The sequence below is a fragment of the Schistocerca nitens genome, chromosome 4 (genome assembly GCF_023898315.1).
Source record: "Schistocerca nitens isolate TAMUIC-IGC-003100 chromosome 4, iqSchNite1.1, whole genome shotgun sequence".
Classification (NCBI taxonomy): Eukaryota; Metazoa; Arthropoda; class Insecta; order Orthoptera; family Acrididae; genus Schistocerca; species Schistocerca nitens.
In genome coordinates, this window is record NC_064617.1 from 592735721 (window position 1) to 592761922 (window position 26202).

The following is a 26202-nucleotide window of genomic DNA, read 5'->3' on the forward strand; positions in this document are numbered from 1 at the left end:
ACAACAGTGCCGCCCTTCCAACCCCATCCAACGTAAGTATCCACAGTACGTGTGGCGACACATATGGAAGGCGATCCATGCGCGTTTTCTCGAATCAGACGTTCAATCAGCGTGGTACATCACCGTGAATGGCAAACAAGTTAACCGAGATCGTCTGCACCGCATCCATCTCGCCGATTCATCCCTCTGCATCCACTGTGGAGTGGATGACACGGATGTCCACCGATTCCACTGCGGCACAGCGCTAGACGTCTGGACACTTGCGCGGCGAATTTTGGCGTTTCTTACTCGCCAGACACCGGCTCAGATCGACGTCCACACGCTTTTGTACCCCGATAAGACTTTCTACCCCTCCGCCAAAACTAACTCTGTGAATTGGATCAGTGGCCACACGATCCGCTATCTTTTTACTTCTGGCGACAAGTCTACGCTAGGATATTGGACTTATCTCAACGAACGACACTGCGTCCTGATACGCAACCCACGCTATAAACAATATTTTTCCAATTTCTTACGGAGCACTTTCGATGACCCACCTAGTAGCTGGAACGTCCAAGCCCTGAGAAGCTGAAAACTATATAAACCGAACCGAACTGAATAGATCTGCTACCCAGAACCCACGCCTACGCCATGAGAAGACACGTTTGGACGAGCTGGCATGCTGTAGGCGGATACACTTCAGGAGCTCCTGTAAGAACTGGACTTTAACTACAAGTCGCACGACGACTTAAAAAGCTTTTCCTTATTTATTCCTCATAATTTGTTCTTCAAGGAAAAAGAAATTTGATTTTGGCTTTGAGTAACTTTTTTTTTGTTCCAAAAGATTGCTTCTTTGCCAACAAGACGAAGGAGACTCATTTTTGTTTACTGGAAGGAGAAACCAGTATAATTGGAGTCTTTGTTTTCTTTTGAAAAAAAATATCCTTATTATTCCTCACAATAAAAAAAAATAAAAAAATAAAAAAAAAGGCAGCCGCCCGCAGCAAGCGGGAAAACCGGGTTCGAGGCCCGGTTCGGCACAAATTTTCATTTATTCTCAAATTCAAAAATATTATACTGATAATTCGTTTTCTTAATAGCAATTTGCTAGTTCATTCTTAGAAATGAATGGACGCATCTCAATTCGAAACATCAGAAACAAAAGATCATGATGCATGCATGCAACCACAGTCAACCACTCTTTCGAAAAGGACATCTGTAGCTCCTCAGTTCGATCTACAGGTGCACCAGAACTAAGAACTTTACGACGAAAATATTTACTCACCAGTTAGATAAACGATGAAACAGGGGATCGTTTCTTCGTGACACAGCCAAGCAGATTGAAGTTACGTTCACTCCCCAAAGGCGCGATGACAACGCAGTAATTCCATGGTGGCAGTTTTGTACCAACTAGCCACTTATGCCAAATAACCCTGGTCTTCCTTACTAAAAGTGGTAACCAAAATGAATTCAGAAAAGTCTGACGATCTAGAGCTTGGAAGTGGAGGTCAGTATCGTTGCAGTAACAAAGCCTTGAAAGATTCTGACAGGTCGCAGATTCATAGTGGACACTGTACCATCTGTGAAATTCAATCGTGAGTAAATACTGGTGTAGCACAATCTTAAAACGGACCACCAGCTGTAGACGCCATTTTATCAACAAAAGGTTGTTCTACTCAACTTCAAAATAATCAGAGAACTGCACTTTTACGCACTGACAAGATTATTCCGAGGTAAAATGAATAAAGAGCCTAAACTGAAAATTAAAATAGCAGGCCGTGCAAGACTCAAGGTCGTTTATCTAGAGACACTTCGAACAAAATATCGTTTAGATGCCATCATTATGAAAATCATACTAAAACAGGTCAAAAAATTCTATTACTTGATTCTGCTATTCTATTTCTTTAAATGCGGTATATTGTGCAGTGTGCTGATTATTCGGAGGTAGAGAAAATACACGTCGTGATGTACAAGTTACAGATTGGCAAGTTCTAAGCAAGAAAATAAAAGTACATGAAACTTGTGCTACACATTTAAATGTGTGTATTACTTACAGCATTACAAACATGGCAAAACCATTAATACACTTTCTGATGAACGACATGACGAAACGTAATCAGTAATTTCTAAAGTACTGGATAAAACAAGCGCATTAGTTCTATATCTGATTATTTTCGGCAGCCATCGTGAATTTGAAATAAGAGAACAAAGTGGGAAACTTTTAAATATAATGATCTCCTCTACAGACACGATCCTCTTCTGAGAGCACGCCTTCCAACTGAAAAAAAAACTAAAACCAAATTTTTTTGCCCACAAATTTAAAACTGGATGATATAAATGTTGTAGGGCTGATTATCGGTGAAATTAAACAGCGGACTTTCTTTTTACTTGTTGTAGACACAATTCCCAATATATTACGAGAGGACTTAGTGTTGTAAGATATTTGCATTTATATGTAAGCAAACCAGAAAGAAAGGAGTTGGAAATTAAGGAATCGTTTTCATGATTCCTCGAGGTAAGGGGCCACGGTGCTGAGAATTTGGAAAAATAAACAGTAAAACTGAGTCAGAGAAGATGAACATACAAGTGGATATTTGCATCGCTCTTGGATACGATGCTACTGCGTCTAGGAGTGGCAGATACCTATGTTTGCAGTCAAGAATTAAAACACTGATCCCAAATGCTGTGTTTATACATTGTTCAAAATAAAATGTACATTTGGTACTAAATGATTCCGTCCTGAATATAGCGGAACTGCAACAGTTTTATGTGAATATACAATGCATTAGTTTTGCTTTAGTCCTTCTGTTGTTCGGTGACAACAAATAAATAAATTTTTGCGACTGACAGACGTGCTACAACGACTCTGAAGAAACTAGATGGTTTTCCACATTTGATTCATTGTTACCAATGAAACAGAATTTCTACACATTTTGCAGTGCCTGTCCAGTGGCAGAACACTTAGCAAATGCAATGTATCTATTAAAGAGTCTGCCAATACTACGCTTGTCCGACCTCTTTTGCAGTACTGCCGCACGGCGTGGGATCCTTACCAGATTGGGTTAACGGGAAAGTTCAAAGAAGTGTAGCACGTTTTGTATTATAAGAAATAGAGGAGAGAGTGTCACCGATATGACACAGAATTTGGGATGGACATCATTAAAACCAAGGCGTTTCTCGTTGCGGCGGGATCGTCTCACGAAACCGCAATCGCTAACTTTCTCCTCCTAATGCGAAAACATTTTGTTGACGCCGAATAACATGGAGGTAAAATGATCGTCGTAATAAAATAAGAGAAATCAGAGCTCGCGCGGAAAGATGTAGGTGGTCGTTTTTTTTCCGCATGCTGTTCAAGAGTTGAAAAATAGAGAATTATTGTGAAGGTGCTGCCATAAGTCCGCTGCCAGGCACTTAAGTGTGATTTGCAGAGTATCCATATGGATGCAGAGTATCAATAAAAAGAAAGAGGGTTGGGAACAAGACTCTAATATGATTAAACATATGAAAATTATGTTCTGCTTCTCGTATTTCAGACTAAGATTTTGAAAAATATTTATCTAGTTTCCAAATTACAGCAAGAGGCTTTCCAGTATATTGTAATTTATTTTTCTTTGTTATACCCCGTTGAGTTTTTTAAGGTGGAAAATGATGTAATTCAAGAAAGAGCAGAAAAGTTGGTTACAAAGTGCGAATCAGATTTCACCATAAATCTTTCTCCTGAAACTATTAGCCTGAAAAGAAGAATTTGGAAAGAATGGAAAAATGTTTTCAGTTCAAGATCTCGCAAAATTTATGTTGGTTGACAATATTTTTTTGCAAATACTCTCTCTGCTGTATGCACAGTTTTCAGTTGTACTTGACGCTACTAGTTACACTTGCTACAGCAGAAAGTTCACTCTCTAAATTGAAATTAATCAAAACCTGTCTTAGCAACTCAATGTACGGTTCTATATTAAGTGCTTTAGCGGTTATAAGCACCGAACATGAAACTGTCAATTTCTTAACTTGGATTACATTGTCGAAAAGTGTTTCCGTGCTAAGCGTAGGAGAACTGGAAAAATATGTTTGCTTTATAGTGTAAACTCTTTTGATAAAAGTGTGGGCGGTGTTTGTTCTGCAAGGAAGGCCTCAACCTGTGAGTGAATGTCTGATGTTGTCATATTTGATCTTTGAAGGTTTATTACTAAACAAGGCCCCTAGAAAGTATTTGCAGGGGGTATTCCAAAACCTCAGTTACGCCACTATTCTTGATCCTCGAATCTTATTGTTCCCTTTTGTTCCTTGTCCATATCATATACTACATATAGTGCCCGGTGCTTCCGGGGGTGATTGGCCCTGTTCCTTGTTCATACTCATGGCGAATGTAAGCCGCATTTGACACTCTTATAGCTTTAAATCGAAGGGCATATTTGAACCACTGGGTGCAACGGAATACTTTGATTGAATGTGTTTCCACCTATATGGAAAGATGATTAGCTGCACCATCTGTTGTTTCATTTTGCGTTTTTTGTTGTGTTTTTTTGGAGATTTCGTCTTCTATTGCTTAAGCTCACTTCTCACTGTTCCTAGTAGGGCTCCGAGCGTGACTCGAACTGTTCGGACAGTTTACGCTACAGTTCCGGAAATCTCGGATTCTGTTCGATCTTTTCTTCGGGCCACGATCTAGTGACTTTTGTAGCGTTTGTATGCCACTGTAAATTTTAATAACAAAAATAGGGTACAAGTCATATGTAACAACAGCAACTAATCAATAAATAAGAGTTTGCAACAACTTCCTCCTCCGATTGTGAAAACATTTTGTTGGAACCCACCTAAATAGAGAGAAATGATCATCATGATAAAATAAGAAAAATATAAGCTCGCATAGAGAGACTTAAGTGCTCGTTTTTCCCGGGGGACATTCGAGGGTGGCACTGTGATTCGATGAACCCTCTGTCAGGCACATATTTATGAATTTGCAAAGTATTCATGTAGATGTAGTGGTAGAATTGCCAACAAACAAACAGCCTTCTATATATATGGTGAACTTGAAAAAACCGGGGAACTGCAGGGACGGATTCCTGACTGGTAATCGACGAAAAAAGTCCTATGAACATGCGTCCGGAAATGTAACGGTTCCACGGTAGATGGCGCTGACGATTGAAAGTTCTTCTGACCACGTGCCGTGTGTTCCTTGCGTGTTGCAGGCTGTGTGACTGACGCAGCGCACCGTAAGCAGCAGAACGGTCCGTTATTCATGTCAGGAACAAGCTAAGACGGAGTTTATATACGACCAAGCAGACAGAAACGGTAGAGAGGTTGCACGGCTGTACCAAAATACACTACTGGCCATTAAAATTGCTACACCAAGAAGAAATGCAGATGATAAACGGGTATTCATTGGACAAATATATTATACTAGAACTGACATGTGATTACATTTTCACTCAATTTGGGTGCATAGATCCTGAGACATCAGTACCCACAACAACCACCTCTGGCCGCAATAAGGGCCTTGATACGCCTGGGCATTGAGTCAAACAGAGCTTGGATGGCGTGTACAGGTACAGCTGCCCATGCAACTTCAACACGATATCACAGTTCATCAAGAGTAGTGACTGGCGTATTGTGACGAGCCCGTTGCTCGGCCACCATTGACCAGACGTTTTCAATTGGTGAGAGATCTGGACAATGTGCTGGCCAGGACAGCAGTCGAACATTTTCTGTATCCAGAAAGGCCCGTACAGGACCTGCAACATGCGGTCGTGCGTTATCCTGCTGAAATGTTGGGTTTCGCAGGGATCGAATGAAGGGTAGAGCCACGGGTCGTAACACATCTGAAATGTAACATCCACTGTATAAAGTGCCGTCAATGCGAACAAGAGGTGACCGAGAATTGTAACCTATGGCACCCCATACTATCACGCCGGGTGATACGCCAGTATGGCGATGACGAATACACGCTTCCAATGTGCGTTCACCGCGATGTCGCCAAACACGGATGCGACCATCATAATGCTGTAAACAGAACCTGCATTCATCCGAAAAAATGCCGATTTCCCATTCGTACACCCAGGTTCGTCGTTGAGTACACCACCTCAGCGATGCGGATAAGATGTCTGTCATCTGGACTGTTAGTGATACGAGGCGTTTGGGATCCACCGATTCCATATTCTGCTAACAGCCAGTGGATCTCGACCAACGCGAGCAGCAATGTCGCGATACGATAAACCGCAATCGCGATAAGCTACAACCCGACCTTTATCAAAGTCGGAAACGTGATGGTACGCATTTCTTCTCACACGTGGCATCACAACAACGATTCACCAGGCAACGCCGGTCAACTGCTGTTTGTGTTTGAGAAATTGATTGGAAACTTTCCTCATGTCAGCACGTTGTAGGTGTCGCTACCGGCACCAACTCTTTTTGAATGCTCTGAAATGCTAATCATTTGCATGTCATAGCATCTTGTTCCTGTCGGTTAAATTTCATGTCTGTAGCACGTCATCTTCGTGGCGCAGCAATTTCAATGGCCAGTAGTGTAGGTACACTCACAGACACCAACCACATCACACAACATTTCAAGCCTGCTTGTGGGCTCGTGGGTCTTTTCAGACAGACGTACGTGTAGGGACGCGGCAGACTATGCGTACACCAGATCTGGAGTACCGGGTTCTGCCTCTTTACCGTTTCCATCTGCCTGGCCGTATATAAACACCATCTCGGCTTGTTCCCGACACGAATACCGGACCTTTATGCTGCTTTCAGAACACAGCGTCGTTCATACAACCTGCAACACACAAGGAACACACGGAATGTGGTCACAGGAAGTTTCATTCAGCGCCATCTACCGTGGCAACGATGCATTTCTGGACACGTTCATTGGACCCTGCTTCCTCCATTTCCAGTCGGGAACCCGGTCCTGCATTTTGTCGGTTTTTATTAATGTTGACCCAGTATACAAGGGTTACCCATCTTTCCTTATAACTTACTCCTATTTTTCTCAGAATTTAGAATATCTTTTGCTATTTTACGTTGTGGAACACTTTTTCTAGGTCGACATATCCAGTGAAAGTGTCTTGATTTTTCTTGTCTTTTGCTTCCATTATCAGCCGCAACATAAGAACTGCCTCTCTGGTGCCTTTACCCTTCCTAAAGCCAAACTGATCGTCATCTAACAGATCCTCAGTTTTGTTTTCCATTCTTCTGAGTGTTATACATACCAGAAGCTTGGATGCATGGGGTTGTGAAGATGATTCTGCGATAGGTTTCGCACGTACCTACCTTTGCTATCTTCGGAATTGTGTGGATGACATTTTTCCGAAAGGCAAATGGCACATCACCAGTCTCATACATTCTACGCAAACTTGAATGTCATTTGGTTGCCACTCTCCCCCCAATGATTTTAGAAATTCCGATGGAATGTTGTCTACTCCTTCGTCTTTATTTGATCTCAGGTTTTCCAGAGCCCTCTTAAATTCTGACTCTAATACTGGATCGCTTATGTCATCCATATTGTCTTCAATTTCATCTTCTGTCATGTCATCCCGTAAGTCTTGTCCCCGAAAGAGGGTTTCAATGTACTCTTTCCACCTAATCGCTCTCAAATTGGGCCTATCTATGAAATAAAAACGTCCGCAATATCCTACTGCTTTGCTGCTGACCTTTCTGGAGTAATCTACCAAGTGGTCTACAAACAAATCAGAGCTGGTTCGAATGGCTCTGAGCACTATGGGACTCAACTGCTGAGGTCATTAGTCCCCTAGAACTTAGAACTAGTTAAACCTAACTAACCTAAGGACATCACAAACATCCATGCCCGAGGCAGGATTCGAACCTGCGACCGTAGCGGTCTCGCGGTTCCAGACTGCAGCGCCTTTAACCGCACGGCCACTTCGGCCGGCAAAATCAGAGCTCTTGAAAATTCCTTAAAATTCGTCCAATCTTAAACGATAAGCCTCCAGCATAAGGAAGAAAGGCCACTGATCTATGTTCCTCTTCGTACACCTCCGGAGATGGTCCAAACTCCATAGCCCGACGAATCTGCTTCTCGGTGTATCCATTTTCCTTAAAAACAGTCATCAAATGCTCAAGTTCTTGGGTTAAGCTGTCTGCATCGGAAATGGCATATGCACTCCGTACCAAAGTCCTAAGGACGCCACTACGTTGTTGTGGTGGATGACAAGATTGGACGAATTTTAAGGAATTTTAACATTAAGAGTGTTTTCCGTCAACCTTCTAAGATTAGGGCTCTGCTCGGCTCTGTGAAGGATGATTTGGGGCTTAGGAAACGCGGGGTGTACAAAATTCCATGTCAATGTGGGAAAGCTTACGTTGGCCGTTCTATTCGCACAGTGCAAGACAGGTGTGTGGAACATCGCCGACATACGAGGCTACAACAGCCGGAAAAATCGGCGGTAGCAGAGCACTGCCTAAATGAGGGACACAAAATGAAATTTGAGGAAACTGTTGTGGTTGCCAACATTTCCGGTTTTGGAACAGTGTGTATAAAGAGGCGATTGAAATTAGGTTGACTGATAATTTAATCAACAGAGACAATGGGTTTCCTCCTAGCAAAACGTGGAATCCTGTATTATCTCGCATCAAAACTGAACGTTCTTCGGTGCGGTCTTGATTGCGATATATCGTTGCCAGCAGTGTTTCACTAAGGGCGGCGCCACCTCCCTGTTTTGGAAGGCAGAAACTGTGATGGGCGGCGCATGCGCCGTGTACTGAACGGTGGCCTATATAGGACGTCGATTTGCAACCTGGCGTCAGTTCTCAGCGGGACTCATCAGCATAAGCAGCATTTTCCTGAAGATGGTGAACAGTTGGATCGCCGAAATATCGAGTCAAGTTGATTTTAGGATCCGGCAGCAAACCCGAAGAGACTTTCAAGACTTATTACGCCGGGAAAGCCAACGCAATCACAAATCAGAGCTCTGATAATTTTATGAAAACGATGAAATACTTCCTTTTATCACTCTCACAACTTTCCCCTGAAAAATACCGTTTCACTTCTTCATGCAGGGCGGCTGGTCCCGGCGGAGGTTCGAGTCGTCCCTCGGGCATGGGTGTGTGTGTTTGTCCTTAGGATAATTTAGGTTAAGTAGTGTGTAAGCCTAGGGACTGATGACCTTAGCAGTTAAGTCCCATAAGATTTCACACACATTTGAACATTTTTTTTCTTCACGCAGGAAATAAAATGGTGACAAATTTTCCAAGCTGGACTTCTTTATCTTTTCGTTCACCAGCGTGAGACGTTAGTTTCTTTCCCCATGTAGTAACAACACGCGAATGCTCTCCGTCAAAATCTATTTTCCTGAAAATTATTTTGTTGTTTCGCTTTTCGCAAAGAAATACATCAGTGTTTTTTTTTCTGCTATAGCTGTTTCTGTCTCCACTGTGTATACTAGCTCTGATTTAGGGTATTGGATTCCATTTGTAGATGTAAGACCTCCTATAACGTACGTGATGTAACGTATGAAACGTAAAATAGGTATAATTCCTGGTGAAGTGTCTAAGTGGGCCTAATGGCCAGATTGTACACTGGTGTACTAATAAAAATAAATAAATGTTTAGTTCCACAGCTCTCGCACGTACTTAAGCTTTTATGTAGTTTGGCGAAAACTTATTAATGCGCAATAATTTTTTTCTTTCACAGTGCTCTTCAGTCCATTTTGGAGCCACGTGCTTGACTACTGGACTCTACGCCATGAACCAAACATTCTTTTCAACACATATGAAGAAATGAAGAAGGTGAGACTCAGTGGAAGATAATTACAGCCAACTAGAAGAATATATTGTACATAATGATTAAACTCTCCATACGATGAAGAGAAATAATTAATGATGGGTATAAAATCGGGTAATGTGAATTTGTTTCATTGTGGAGCCTACGTATGAACCGAAATGTGTATGATTAGCTACTATCTGAGAGGTGATGTATTTGATAGCATCGGTATGAGTTTGTGTGTTGCTCTATGCACTTTTGTAGATTATATTAGACTACAATGGAGATTATATCAGGTGAGACACTTCGTGAAACGTGTCCATTTAACAAAAAGTATCTTTACATGCCATAGTTCAAGGGTTTTTAAGTTGTAAGATTATTAAAAATTCATTTATTGAGTAGGAGTTGCCTAGGATCACCACTGACGTATTTCTCAGCCGCTTGATCTGACCAGGGAAATTACCTCTAGAGTCAGTCGTGATCCACTAATACATATCACTCTTTGACGTAATCTTACTGCTCCGGTGAAACCCTGGTTTTTAACCTCCAGTGTTTGAGAAGTTCTCTTCGCCCAAGTAAATCAACAACTCTTTGTATGGAACTTTCATGGGTGTACACATAACAACTGATACTGTCAGAATGATCAAGTTTAACGTAAGTGTTCATCCTTCGAAATCACTAATCCTCTAAGGATCTTCTACCGCAGAGACCATTCGTTGTAATCCGTCTTCACGGAGTCTTCCTAACTAAAACTAGTCATAATTTCAGTTGAGGGTTGGCTGCATTCGAACTCAGGAGCTCTTTGTCCATAAAAGAACAGCCATCCTGTCAATCGAGTTGCTGATTTCGTCGTCCGCAGGATCACTCCATTCCTGAAAAACTACCACCCTTTCTCTCGAGTGTTGGTTCGAAGAAACGAAGTAAATTACTCCACTGTAGAGATGTAGCATAGGAAGCCTGAAGCCCCCTGCAATTAGTGAGTCTGAATTTCGACTGTGTTTCTGGAGTGTCAACCTTCGTTTGCGACTTGCAAACCGCACTGTGCGACATACCACAGCAGAGCGGCTAGGTCCTGACTGTTGAGGAGTATACTTGCTGTGTAGAAAAGCGGCACATATCTCTCCTTGATTATTTCAGCTTTATTAATTTCATCACCTGTTCCACATATTTAAAGAGATACGTCTCGCTAAGTAAGTCGGTTGTAACGTCTAAAGGTTAAAATTAAGTTTTATCCCCGTACTACCTGTCTTGGTAACCGAGGTCACTAACTCATATTTGTACTCTGCCGCTCGGCTGTGACGTACACTACTGGAATTCGAGTGGTGGAACACATTTTCGTTACAAATATTTGCCCTGCAAGGCGTAGAGTTATTTATAGTCAAAGTTTATATAAACGTCTAAGAACAAATATCGAAAGCATCTGCAGTGTCTAATGGAGTGAGGGCATTTGACTGTGGTTATCTTTTACGTTCAGAGAGGATTAGGCTGTGTGATGACACCGGCTTTCATCCCTCCCTTCACTCAGTATCACACAACACGGCATTACAAAGACACACACACACACACACACACACACACACACACACACACACACACACACACACACACACACACACACACACACACAAAAATACATACCGATCAAAGTAATCCTCAAATTATATGCACACTTAAGATATAACACTCATAGAACGCCTGGGAACACGCCATGCCTTCGCCTCAGCTGTTAAGCAGAGTTGGCCATCTGCAACAGCAATTCCTGTGTCCATACACCCAGCCTTGTGGCTGTTTCTGGGTCGTCTATGAAGCGCCGACACGGTAACTCAGCATGCTCGGTCAAGGGGTTAGCTACCCTCTGTAATAAAAAAAACTGAGTTCATGGATCAACGACGAACTGAAACGGGTGTCTTGCGACGTCCTCCCCGAGCAGATACTACGAACGAAAAAAAAAAAAAAAAAAAAAAAAAAAAAATTCCAACCTATCCTTCGTCATCTTTCTTGAGATACGGGTAATCACACTGGCACCAGGTGAATCTGATGGAGGTGTGTTAACACTGGATGCAGCTTTTCCTTCCCTCACTTCAACTACTTCCGTGAAGATCTTTGTGTTGTCTGCTCTTATAGAAACTCTAAACGCCTCTCACGAGGAAAGACTCTAGTTATCTCATTCTACAGCTGCCACACAATTAACCACAAAACTTAAAACACAAAACACATAATAATAAAAAAAAAACAGACAACACTACTAAAAGCATTCGAAATAGCAACAAACTTTATTTAGTCTTTGCTTCTAATCAACATCCACCATGACCCCGTGCATTGCTCGGCATAATGACCAAACCACTGACAATTTTACAGTTAACAGACGCTATTTACACAGGACTGCTCTGCCCAACAATGTTTACTGAGTTCAGTTTACTGGCAGCATGCCAGCATAATCTTCACTAGAATTCCCTCTGGACTGTGAAAGATCAGTAGGTTCCTAAATTCTCACTAATTCCACCTTTAAATTCTTGTGGCGGACGGTATTCCCATTCATCCGTGTGCACATCAATAAGAGAGGGAAACAAACTATAAGTTCACCTAACTGCAGCGAGCATTGTCATCCACGATCCAAACATCCGTACTTGGCAGACTTACTACAACAAAATGTAGGTATGACAGAAATCACTTCTCCACGGACGACAGTTGTTGATGTAGTAGGCCACTTCTCTCACCAACACGTAGAGCCCGTGGTGTACGATATCAACAGTGGCAGGCGATCTTGCTGTGATACACTGATCTGCCACAACTTTACGACCACCTACCTGATAGCCAGTATGTCCATCTTTGGCACGAATAAGAACGGCCACACGTCGTGGCATGGAAGCAGTGAAGACTTGATTGATCGCTGGAAGGAGTTGGCACCACATCTGCACACAAAAGTCACCTAATTCCCGTAAATTCCGGGGAGGGGGCGATAGAGCTCTGACACCACGTTCAATCACATCCAAGATTTGTTCAATCGGGTTCAGATCTGACGAGTTGGGAGGCCAGCTCATCAATTGGATCTCGCCGCTGTGTTCCTCGAACGTCTCCTAGCCTTTTGACATGGCGCATTACCTTGCTGAAAAAATGCCGTCAGGAAACATGAGCGTCATGAAGGGGTGTACGTGTGTGTAAACAGTGTAAGATACCCCTTGGCCGTCAAGATACCTTGCACTAGCTCCATTGGACCCATCGATGCCCACACGAATGTTCCCCAGAGAAAAATGAAGCTGCCACCAGCTTGTCTCGCAGTACAGATGTCTTCCTCTGGAAGACAACAGACTCGTGCCCTCCCATCGGCGTGATAATGAAGGAATTGGGACTCGTCTGATCATGAGAACCTACACCACTACGCCAACATCCAGTGCCGATGGTCATATGCCCAGTTTAGTCGCAGCTGTCGATGTCATGGTGTTATTACGAGCTCATGCATGGAGGCTCATTGCTAGGACAGTTCGGTGCCCAGAATTTGTTGAAGACACTCACCGCAGCACTCCTCGAACTCACGACAAGTTGTGCAGTTTCCAAAATGCTCCAGGTGAGCCTCTGTGCCCTCATAATCTGCCTTCAGTCAAACTCAGCTATCTGGTGTGCTTTCCTCATACTACTCATGGACAGCACGCTCACTAATACTACATGTACCGTGCGTGTATCTGACTAGCAGTTGTTCCTCGCCAGGTAACACTGCTATCGGCTGGACGGGTTTATATCGATAGCATTTCGGTCGTCATAATGTTCTGGTTGACCAGTGTAAATCAAGATGCAGTGCAGTTCATCTCCAAAGGCAAACCTCCAGTTGTGTGGTGATAGGTGTTGGACAGTTATGGTATTGAAAAGTTACCCATCATGGGGACATTTGTAGGATATCGCAGTGCCTGTGTTGTTAAGAAAAACGATCTAATGTTTCTTCAGACATACAAATATAACCAGAGGAACAGGCCCAGTGGCAACTACAGCCGTTATGAAATGCGTGAAATGTATTCGTAGTTGCGAATATGAACAACCATCAGATGTATAAAGGAATGACGACAGTGAAAATTTGTGCCAGACCGGAACTCGAAGCTGGATATCCCACTTTACACGAGCAGTCGCTTTAACCACTTTGGCTATCCATGCACGACTCATAACCAGACTCGCGTCGATCACGCGAGACAACCTGCACCCATACTCATGCATACATAACTGAAGGAAAATTGTGTCGCTCTTCTTTACAACACAGGCGCTGCAATATCGTATGTATCCGCCAATACCAGTCACTGCCTTTCAATAAAAATGTCTTCCCCGGTATAGGAATAAAATAATGTGTGTATGAGTGCAAGCTGTGACATAGGAACGATGGCATATGGATGTTTGTGTCTGGCCATGAGTCGTGCATGAATAGAAAAACCGGATAAGGTGACTGCTCCAAGAAAGCGGTAAATCTGGCTTCGAGTACCGGTCTAGCACGAAGTTTCATTGTGATCATTCCCTTATACAGCTGATGGTTGTTCATTTTCGCAGCTGCTAATACATTTCACGGAACATTTGTAGTTGAGGATGTCTCTTATTCCTTATCAATTACAGAGGGATATTAGGACTTCAAGAGGCAGTCAACAACCTCCATGACATAGGCAACCCTGTTCAGCAAATCATGCAGGCTTCAGCAGCAAGCCACCAGGAATACAGCAAATGGCATGCACCCATTGGCGATGACGGATTTTGGTGGTGGGCTGTGGTCATCGCAGCGATGCTGAAATGAGTTTGTGGTGGCTGCCAGCAGTGAACAGTGGAAGGTAGCTATGGCTGCTGGTCTCCTGGCGCATCTCAGTGGGAAGCATACTGGGTCACTTGGGGTCAAATTTGATCCTCCAACGTAGCTCATGACAATGGTTTGTGCCCTCACTGGGTGTTGGACAGCAACAGTGTACACTTTACCTGGGCAATGAACAGCGACACTGAACCCACTTGGACAGTGGCGGCTGGCAACTATACAGCACAAACTCTAGTCCATAGCTAACAAAGAAGGCGTCCATCAGCAAATGGTATTTACTCAGCAGGTGGCCCAACAGCATGAAGGTGCCTAGTCGACAGCGTTCAGACTCTCCTCAGGCAATGACTGCATCTATTGACAATTGATAATGATGGCTTTGTGGTTCCCCTTGAGCTACACACTGATATGGGTCTCTTCTCAAGACTAGCAGCTGGAATTAACTGCACAACTGAGCATACTGAGCCTGACAGACACAGAGTCTAAATTAGCCAGTATTTATACAAGCCAGACTACTAGGGTTTCTCACACTGCATCATTCTTGGCCTCTAAGTCATAAAATACTGGAGCTGCTAGGCGTAATCATTGTGAAATCATGATATTTGCCATGGCTTTCCTGTATTACTAGCTCCTCCAGAAGTCGTGTCAGCACAGTAATGTGTCACAACTCTGACCGAGACGATGGGCAGCGTCTTCTCCAATGTCAGTATACTGAATACAGCTTCTTGCATGCTGGATACGTGTCCTTGTGCAACAGCACAACATTAGTGAGCTGACTTGCAGTACCTTCCTTATGATGTCATTCTACTGAATCTACACAGAACCCATGTGTTTTGCCAAAAAGAAGAATGGTGCCATATCCATAGTATTGTAAATGGAGAGGTATACTGGTTAATTACTCACCACGATCAACAGTGCTGAAGTTGATTTACAGTCCATAGATCAAAAACAGTCAGTGAAGTTATAATACTGCGATGAGAATTTTGACAGTCTCAATCGTAATCAAGATTCTCATACAGTCTCACAGCGCTGTAGATAAAACAAACAGCGGCATGTGCAATTCACTGATGTTCAAAATGCATTACGTAGCATACCACTCGGCATGTTTATCTGCCTACCACAGTGCTCTGAGAAGTATTTCGTACTAAACGCTAGGATATAGACTATTCTAACTCTTCAATCTGATTACAGAGATGTTAGAGTCCATCCCTTATTGTAAATATAGAGGAAATATGTTTCATAGTATGTGATTGTCACACTCTGATCCAGATAGGACTTTTTTAGTGTATTATAGTTAAAAAAGGGCGTAGTCCATATGGTGTGAAAATAGATGCATGCGACAGGTCATGGCCGGCAGTACGGAATGTGTAAAAGCACTTACATGGAACTATAAGGGCAGAAAACCCAGACAGAAGAGGTCAGGTTTAATAGGACATAAGGGAAGGTTGCAATCCTTCTCCGCTACTGTATAATATGTATATCGAAGAAGAGATGACAGAAATTGAACTAAGTTTCAGCACTTGCATTAAATACAAGGACTAAAATATATCAGTTGTAAGATTCGATGGCGATCGCTATCCACAGTGAATTGGATCGGGAATTACAGTATCTGAATGGAAAGAATAATCTAAAGGTGATGGAATATGGATTGAAAGTAGTCCAAAGAAAGACGACAGTCTTGAGGGTGGCAGAAATACAATTTTCAATAAAAATATTTAAACTGTGGTCCGAGGAAAAGTCGAAGTGTAGGAATTATGCTACATTGCAAGCAAAAAGACGAGATACAGGACTCAAGAAGCATTCAAGCAAACGAAGTAGGTGAGCACAACCAAAGAGGACATTCCTTATTAAGGAAGTCTGCCAGTATTCAACATGTCTGAAAATGTACATCAGGAGCACAGCATTGTTGGGAAACATGGACGGCCGGAAAACCATAACTGATGGAAATAGAAGCGGCTGAGATACCGTGTTACACAAAGGCGCATTCATATTTGACCCAATACAATAACAATTGAGAAGGTGCCCTGGAGAATCGGTGAGGAAAGATATATGCACAAAATACTGTGTATATTGGGGCAAGATGATAGGACTTGTCTTAAGACGTCAGGGTATGGTACTAGAAGGAGCTGAAAAAGGCAAAAAGTGCTGGAGAGAACGAAATTAGAAATTAACCAACAAATAACTCAGGACATTTTGTTTAAATACTACCCTGAGATGAAAAGGTTTGCAAAGAAGGGGAAGTAGACGGATGGTGCTGCACAGGACCACCTGAGAAGACTTAAACAACAAAACGGGACTATCACGACGAACGATCATTATGAAGACTGCCAGGGAGCCCGGAACAAGTCACATCTGATTTAAGGAATATCAGCACCACATATCCACAAGAGGCAACTAGAACTTGCAACTGTGTAGAGACCGACATCACCGTCCTTTCCTGGCCATCACCAATCGCTACGGGACGTGACACTGCTTAACTGCCACTAAGAAACTGCCGTACAGTGTATTGCAGCTTTAGTATCTGGTATATCAGAGGACAGTATGGAAGTCTAGAGAATATATCGACAATAAATGAATAACTCGATAGCAATTAACCTCAGTGGAAAAAACAGTAGTAGTGCTACGGTTGTTCCTTAATTCTGAGCAGCCATGAGATGTTTACAGGTCAACAACCGAGATGTTTACAAATCTTGCTGTTTTGTCCTGCTTCGTTCTGGAGGTTACTTACAGATACAGAATTTCCCGCTGGTTTCTGTTCCTCCAATTCCATCGTTCTCACACCAGCAATGACATTTCCACTCTTATCAAGCCGACCAATTGCCCTTCTAGCTCATAATGTTTCGCCTAATGCATCAACACGGCGCCGTAACTTCATTTACTGCTCTGACACTGTTACTCACCTGTTTATTATTTCATTCTTATATTTTCTCCCATCGTCCATAGTTTGGACACAGTTCGTTTCCAAGGAGGCTGAAACTAGAGAAATTACTTCACTGAAAATTCTATGAAGCAATATTAAATTGAGACAAAATATTTCACACCTTTATAGTGAACTATATAGCAAATTACAACTATTGTGTTGAAATAAGATAGATTGAACAATAAACTTTGGAGAAATATTCCGAGTCACTGGCTGAACAAAATAATCTTGCCTTTAACAGAGCCAATATTACAGAGAAGTAAGAGATACACATAGAGTTTGGGGATAACTCCATGAATTATTTAGATCTCACTATAGATATTAATATGGTGTCCGATAGAACAGATACCATTGGTGATATTGCAACTCTCGAAGAATGAAATTATATTGAAATCAGAGCTTTGCAGCTGCTTACAGGCGTTGATAAATATCAACGGGGATTGTTGAAAATGTGTGCTCCTACCGGGACTCGAATCCGGGATCTCCTGCATACATGACACACGCTCTGTCTGACTGAACCATCGAGGACACAGAGGATATTGCGACTGTAGGGATTTATCTCTGGCAAGCTCCCCGTGAGACCCACATTTCCAACACATTCATATTCATATAGATGAGGCTTACCGGCCAATGATCATCTGTAGTGCGATGCACTCACGTTGCCTAAACTCTTACTGGATTCGGTAGATTGACTGCCGCGGGTAATGAGTATAGTGGGCAGGGGCGCTACAGATGTATTGTGTGGCACAGTAAGTTGGAAATGTGCGTGTCAAGGGGAGCGTGCCAGAGGTAAGTCACTGCTGTCACACTGTCCTCTGTGGCTCAGTCGGATAGAGCGTCTACGATGTAAGCAGAAGATCCCGGGTTCGAGTCCCTGTCGGGGCACACATTTCCACCTGTCCCCGTTGATATTTATCAACGCCTGTAAGCAGCTACAAAGCTCTGATTTCACTATAATTTCACGGATGTTAATGGTCACGTTCCTACTTTCAAAATTTACAGGAAACATAACACTACCTACGTTGTAATACTTGCCTATTCTCAACACTCCAGTGACCCACAAAAATGGTGCCTTTTATTCGATGTCATATCGCCTTCTACACATCCCCCTGAGTGATGACAACATCCGAACTGAATTAACGACAGTGAAATAGCAACAAACAGTGGCTACCCTCCTGACATGGACTCCATGATGGCTAAAAGAACAGATCAAGATGCCTCCTCTTCTCTTGGTCATTTTCTCGAACCACCACCTGAAGACCTCAATAAATGGTGCACGAAATCATTTTTAGGAGATATCTCCCTGAATGTGGTCAGAAAACTTAAACCCCCGAACTTAAAACATAACTTTATGTGCACAATAGTACTGGTAACTTTTTGCCCAATGGTAAAGACAGCAATTGAGCTTTGAAAAAGAGTAGAATATATAGAGTCACTTGGAATTCTGGCAAATTCTGTCTAGATCAGTCTGATAGAGCAATTTACAACCGCTTGAAATCCTAGTAAAGAAAACTTTAGTTTTGCAGACCACCTCTTTAAAGAAGGCCGTAGTTGCACGGTACAACATGAAGACCTACACTATATTCATAAATGGAGGATAATGAACTATCTTGAAATAATGGTAGTTAATGAACATATGATCATTCGCCCTAGCTTAGTACTGAATAATCAGAGTTCACTTACGCACAGCTTCTAACTTCAGATACTACCCATAATAGTAGTTAGACCGTATTGTAAATAACACTTCTCTCATACTCGTAAGTCCAGCTTTTCCTGTCTTCCAGCTACTATAGTTAAAGTTGCTGTGTTAAAAAGTTTTTACTCTCTGTAATCATGGCTTCTTCACTTCCCTGCTTGATCTCAGTATATCTTACATGTTTATAGTATTAGATCCGTTAAAGACAACATTATGTTGTTCAGCCACTCACTTGGGACTTATCACCAAAGTTTATTGGTCAATTTTTTTTTCTTCTCCAGAACAACTGTTGTAATTTGTCACGTAGGCCGTTATTTAACGTGTCACATATTTTATCTAACTTCAATAGTTATTCATTGCATTTTCACTGAACTAATTTCTCTCATTTTAGTTTAAAACGGACACTAATAATTATCATCTTTGGAAAGGAACTTATGTACTCAGCGGCTGCACTAGTTTAAAATCTTTGAGCCTAGAAAAATTTTACAGCCACATGTATCTATTTTTGTAACGGATCATCAAGTAATAACCGAAAACCGTTTTGTAAAAGAATACTTTGGGGCCGGTCGTTGTGGCCGAGCGGTTCTAGGCGCTACAGTCTAGGCGCTACGGTCGCAGGTTCGAATCCTGCCTCGGGCATGGATGTTTGTGATGTCCTTAGGTTGGTTAGATTTAAGTACTTCTAAGTTCAAGGGGACTGATGACCTCAGAAGTCCCATAGTGCTCAGAGCCATTTTTGAAAACTTTGGCAAACAACAAATCAAATTTTTTTCAACAGCTAACATAATACTAATTGCACTAACCATAGCTATCATTACTGCAAAACTGGACACACTACCACAGAAACCTAAAATTGCGGCTAATATTGAAACACAGTCTTTTCACTAAAGTCTGACACCGCTGTTCACTTTAAATTATTAAGAAACAATTTCAAATCAGCAGTAACAAGTTATTTGTGTGTCAGATTCCAGAAGACATTCCATCGTTACTCGGTCCGTGGGAACGTTCTACCAGTTTCTTGGGCGCTTCGGTGGGCACTGTGGTGGAATCTGTCTCTGCCGTTGTCTTCTAGCTCCCTGAGTGGAGGAGGCTACTGTACTATTCTGAAGAAGCGTCCTTGTTTCTGGCATGCCTACCCACGTCATTCCGATCATGGATCCCCGGGTGGCGAGACTTGGGACGTATGACTGCCCTGCTGTTCTCTTAAAATTTCTTTCTTCACAAGAATGGCCTGTTAGCTGTCCGTCTGCAGTAACTGGTGACCTCGACTGTCTTCTCTGTGTTGCACCTCGGTCTTCCGGTGCGACCTATAGCAATAAAATGGATGCTGATTGATAGATAACATGTCGCTCTACCCAAACCTTTCTTGCAATGGTGTCGGCGGTATTACACAGAATGTGCCATGTTGTCTCGCAAGTCAGTGTCTCCCTGACGTAACATCTTCCATACTAATTTAGTTGCTGCTGGTCATTGTCATCCACATCTGCATGCAGCGGATGTATCCAGGTAGTCTGTTCTGACCTGCCTTCATCTCCATAAGCACACTCGAAGGTGTTCCTCTCCGGATTCGATAGCAGTAGGTGGTGTCGGAGCCATGATCGATCAAGAAATATTTCGGTACTGTCGATGGAGCAGTTGTTCATTCACTGGCTTTGCTTTTTGTTCGGAAGGAAACTGTGTGATATTCTTACTGTAGGGATGTCGTCCTACAGTTGAAAAATGGCTCTGAGCACTATGGGACTTAACAGCTATGGTCATCGGTCCCCTAGAACTTAGAACTACTTCAACCTAACGAACCTAAGGACATCACACAACAGCCAGTCATCACGAGGTACAGAAAATCCCTGACCCCGCCGGGAATCGAACCCGGGAACCCGGGCGCGGGAAGCGAGAACGCTACCGCACGACCATGAGCTGCGGACCATCCTACAGTTGAGACCACCCCTTTGGAAAATATATGAATGACTGCGCTGATAAACCTCTTACGTTATTTGGTTTTCAAACACCTGAGCAGAACTGAACGTAAGACATTTCGCCCTTTACTTATTCTGATCAGCACTAAACTGACACACAATATTTTTAGCGCAACGCAATCTGACTTTCTATAATCCCTACAAAAGAATGGCCCTGACTAACAATAACCTATACCTTTCATGAATCACTTACCTCACAAAAATCTTCGTTACTCGAACTACTGCAATACAGCGAGCGTCAATACTGCCAGCTAAATAAAAGATTCTAACTACTGAAGGCACTAACTACTGATAGGCAAATGAAAGCTTTTGATAAAGAACTAACAATGTATTTACCTTAATAATGTTCAAAAGTCATCATATATATATGATATCCAATATTACAAATTTACTCTTTCTGATGGACACACGTCCAGATAGTCCACTCTCAAAATTCTGCAATCTCTCCCCCCACATCCGCCACTGCCGGCGGCTCACCTCCAACTGCGCAATGCTATGCGCTGTTAACGTCCAACTGCCCAACACTGCAATAGCGAATATTCCAACAATGCTAACCAGCCACAGACTGCACACAGCACAGCCAGTGATTTTCATACAGAGCGCTACGTGACGTTACCAACATAAAAAACTAAACAACCTACTTACACAGCTTCTGCCAGACAAGGATGATCAGATGGCAAATTCGTTTGCTTGTGGTCTGTATGCCTGTTCTATTCTGAGCATGATGATGTTCTTCTCTCTTCATTCACTAGAGCTCCCCTTTTTAGCATATCCTTAGGTCGAGAGGGGCCTATAGTAAAATTAAGTTATGCTACGTGTGTCACCTCTACTCTCAGTCACTGTACAGATCCACTGCTCTGCTCGCAGGATCTGCCCGGGGTGATTCGCCGCACGGCGCGCTTCCTGGACCGCCACCTGAGCGAGCAGCAGGTGGAGCAGCTGGCGCAGCACCTGAGCTTCAGCAGCATGAAGGACAACCCGGCCGTTAACAACGAGAAGTACGTCCAGGAGGAGATCCGCCGCAACCAGATGGACGATCACGACGGGCAGCTGCGGTTCGTGCGCCGCGGCGAGGCGGGCGGCTGGCGCGCAGAGATGACGCCCGACCTGGCCGAGCGCTTCGAGGAGTGGACGCGCCGACACCTCGAGGGCACCGACTACCGCGTCGGCGTCTCCGGCGGACACTGAACCACGCTCAGTCTTCCCACAATACGTCTCGGGAGCGCAAGCTCAACAGAGTAGTTTTTACATAATACTGTCAGCTGCCAGCAAGCAAACCTTCATCCTCTTTTATTCTTTTGTGACAACAATCACGAAAACCTTTCATGTTGCAGTAACGGGTTTGGACCATCCAGTAATCTTTATAAGACTGTAAGCACATACTGGCAGCATTGACATTGTTTCAATTGCTTTGTCGAATTGAAATAATAAAAGCAAAGGACAACGATACGTCACTGCTTCCTGCAAGTGCTTGTCGTCCCATGACGAATACTGGCTGATCGAAACTGGTAACTGTATTGTGAAATACTTTCGGGATTGTCGTCATTAGTAAATGAAAGAAGACAATCACAAATATCCTTCATTATTTCCGAAAAGATCTTTATTTGCTACCAGTTTGAGTCTATTTCACCACCATCTTGCAACATACACAATTTTTGTGTGGTGTCCGCAGAGCATGGAGCGAACCGCTACATCCGCCTTATGACCTAAAGATGGCCAATGATGACCACAAGAGGTAATTTCATGTTGAAATTGTTGTGATTCTTCCATACAAATAATTATTATTGGCGTCTACAGTACGACTGAACTCTGGCTATTTCCAAAATAAGGTAGCTTATGAGGTTACATAATACTTTTTTCGGATATTTACGAACTGTGTGGCGCTGCCTGTACTTATGTTCAAGGACTGGCAGCTGTTCGCCACTTCACTGTGTGGTAGCCGCTTGCAGCCATTAATTGCTGCTGAGATAGTGTATTTACTTAAAAGTTCAATGATAGTCACAGACTGGTAGCACTAACTTCTGTTGTGTGTTTACTGTTTCATTATACTACTTTACAGCCAGTTACCAAAGATAAACGAATAAGTGAGCAAATAGAACAAGGAATAGGGAAACAACAACGTACTAGTGTTCCTGTGCATTTATTCAGCCAGCACTGTTTTCCAACAGTCTTTCTACTCCAATTACCTTCTCAAGTGTTGTTAACATCTCTCTATTTGTTTGTGAAGCTTTCTGCTCCCTGCGCAATTGAAGACAGTTTTGCAGTTTAACAGTAGTTACCAGTAGCTCCTCTGTATTTCGACATCGCACAAGACACTTGAAAACATTAACAAATTCTACAAGTAAAGCTGTCGCGTTCTAGACTTCCATAGTGAAGGGGTCGACAAACGACAAACAGTTGACAATAAATTATTTCGTCCTCTATTTCTGCTTAATTCTGCTTTTGATAGCACGAACGACTCAACATTCATGTAATAATACCGGCAGTCATATCAAACACATCATAATGATTTCAGGAATAGGTGATTCGTTTATTTTTCTTTTAAAATCAACATCGTCTGAACGTATCAAAGTTTCTGTAACGGGAGGCCACAAAAAAGGATACCTGCGTATTTCACATACTGAAATATGTTCTGAGGATTATTGTCATTCAGCTGCTCTATACGTCAACACATGAAGTTTGACGTGACACTCTTCAAACATTGCCTTTTTTTCCATTTATGTGAACGGGAACTGAAATCAAATGTGGCCCAGAAGTACAAACATTGTCATTTAATTTCTCTTATTACAGTGTTCACACGCAGTGAACCTTAGGATCATGGCCATTATATGTAACTGCGGAAAATAACACGTTTTGGTGGGGTTGATATTTTTGATAGAGGTTCTCTCTGAGCCCCGAAGTGCAGATACTGGACGAATGTCCCTCGCCAGCCTAGCGCACTGCAGTTGACGGAAACGGCGGACAAATTCAAAATTGGTAGTTTGTCCGTATCTTAGTGACAGAACATTTTTGTGAATAAAAGTTTAACTAAGCGAGAGATCATAAAACGATATGACCATATATTTTCGGGAGACCGTATATTCCACAGAGGCCTAAAAGTGTGGCGTGTTGTTTTAGCAGCATTGTGTCTGCAACAAGCGATTTGTTATGAAGCGGAAAAATAAATTTCGGGCATGTTTGTTCAAAACTCGTGGTGGCAGAATATATCTGTATATCTTAACAGGAGCAACAAAATACTGTACACAATAAATCGAAATACCGTTGTTTCAAGCAACAAACTGCCTATTATCTTTCAGTAAATGCCGTTCACTACTTTTATAGCTCTCTTGTTCAATTTGTAAGACATTTGGTGTGTGTCATGGATAAATGCGTCCAGTATTCGCGAACCGTATGCAAATGTTTGTTCACTAAAGTTCAAGTATTTATTTAGAGTTTGAACCAGACGAGTAGCATGTATACATAATAAGTTAATGACAACTGGGATTATTTTCTAGTCCCCCGCAGTTCTTGCGTTATTTTATAGCAAATATCCTAATAATTACATCTGTACAATAATGCGAAGGAGTAAAATGTGTCTTCTGGTACTGCATTTGGTTGGTTGGTTAGGTTAAAGATTAAAGGGACCAAACTACAAAGGTCATCGGTCCCGTACTGCATTTCATACGACATACACAAGCAAGATACAAATAATGGAAACTAGCAGCCCAGAATTCTACTTCTACCTTTACTATTCCTATAAAACAACTGAAATTTCTCTGATTCAAAACTATTTACATTTTTGAACACTGATTATTTTCCAAAAATTTGCAAACATCAAACGAAACTTTCAAGTAAATCACGACTCATCAAACAGCACCTAATGTCAGCATTGATACCATGTTCCACGACCAACCATTTTTCTCATGGGGGGGGGGGGTGTTACAAAATTTTGCAAATATAGCGATATCATAGTTCAAATTATCATTTTAAACTCAAGTCTAGCACCATACGCCGGACAGCACTGAGAAGACTGTTGTAATATACTTTCTATCTCTCCAGATGACATAGTGATTTTAATAGTTACCTGTACAGTTATACAGTCCTTCAAGGAACACAACGGAAGAGAACTGTAGTTTTGTAGCCTTTATGCACGTCATATAGCTTTCTTTTGTAATTTAACGTCTATTCTACATTGGTCAACGAGTTTCCTCTGTTCGTTGTTATTTGTGTGTAATGACGATATGCTTGTTGTTGTTGATATGCTAATATTTTTATGCACATGCTGTGTTGGGAAAATTTGTGGTCTCATTAACACATGATTATGTTTCTGTAATTGTTGTTATAAGTTCTAATGCTATAAATATTATTATACAAAACTTGTATGTAACCCCAAATTATACTGATAACTAAATAAATTATAATATGTTGACTTATCCTTTTAATTTGAAGTATAGTGCGTCAGCAAAGGTGTGAGCGCACATTTTCTGTCTCTGATTCTTATAAGTTTCCGCGTCTTGTAATTTAGTACGAATATGTAATTAACAACAGTTAACATAAACACACACACACACACACACACACACACACACACACACACACACACAGACAGACAGACACAAGTTCGAACACCTCGAGAGCCAAACCAGAGAATTGTAAAACAAAAACAGATACAGAGAATTAACAAGCGTCAATGATAACAATACAGCACATTATGAAATAACGTCTTTATCACACTTGATGTAATGATATCTTTGAAGTTTCAGATGATACGCAATTTATTCTAATTTTTAGTGATTAATGAGCGGACTTTAGAGAGCTGCCAGATGTTCTTAATGAGGGATATTACTGCAGAACGGTACTAGCCCATAAGTCTTTATCAGTCATCCACAAATATTTCTATTTTATATTCTTTTGTACCTTCTGGCCTACGCAACATCGTCATACAATGCCTCATTGTAGTACTTACACAACCCATTAGCTGTGAACTTTGATTTTACTCTCTCTGTAACACTATATGCTACGCTACTGATTTCTAGAATTGAATTGTGCCAATTGTACTGGCATTATCTGGGTGCAGTACTGCTATAGAACTTTTCTGCTATAGATTAACGCCAATCGCTGGCACACAACAAAAAAGGAGCAATCCTAGATAAAACATCCTGGAAAACC

The 26202-nt window shown here is 42.1% G+C and overlaps 1 protein-coding gene across 1 annotated transcript in view; it reads left to right on the forward strand.

Annotated features, from left to right (window-relative positions):
* Positions 1 to 25462, forward strand: part of LOC126251513 (luciferin sulfotransferase-like) — a 320306-nt gene extending 294844 nt beyond the window's left edge. Inside the window, exons 6-7 of the mRNA XM_049951991.1 lie at positions 9623 to 9717; positions 21922 to 25462. Of these exons, the coding sequence (XP_049807948.1) occupies positions 9623 to 9717; positions 21922 to 22242 (416 nt within the window). The 3' untranslated portion in view covers positions 22243 to 25462. The remainder of the gene's footprint in view (positions 1 to 9622; positions 9718 to 21921) is intronic.
* Positions 25463 to 26202: the final 740 nt, after the last annotated feature.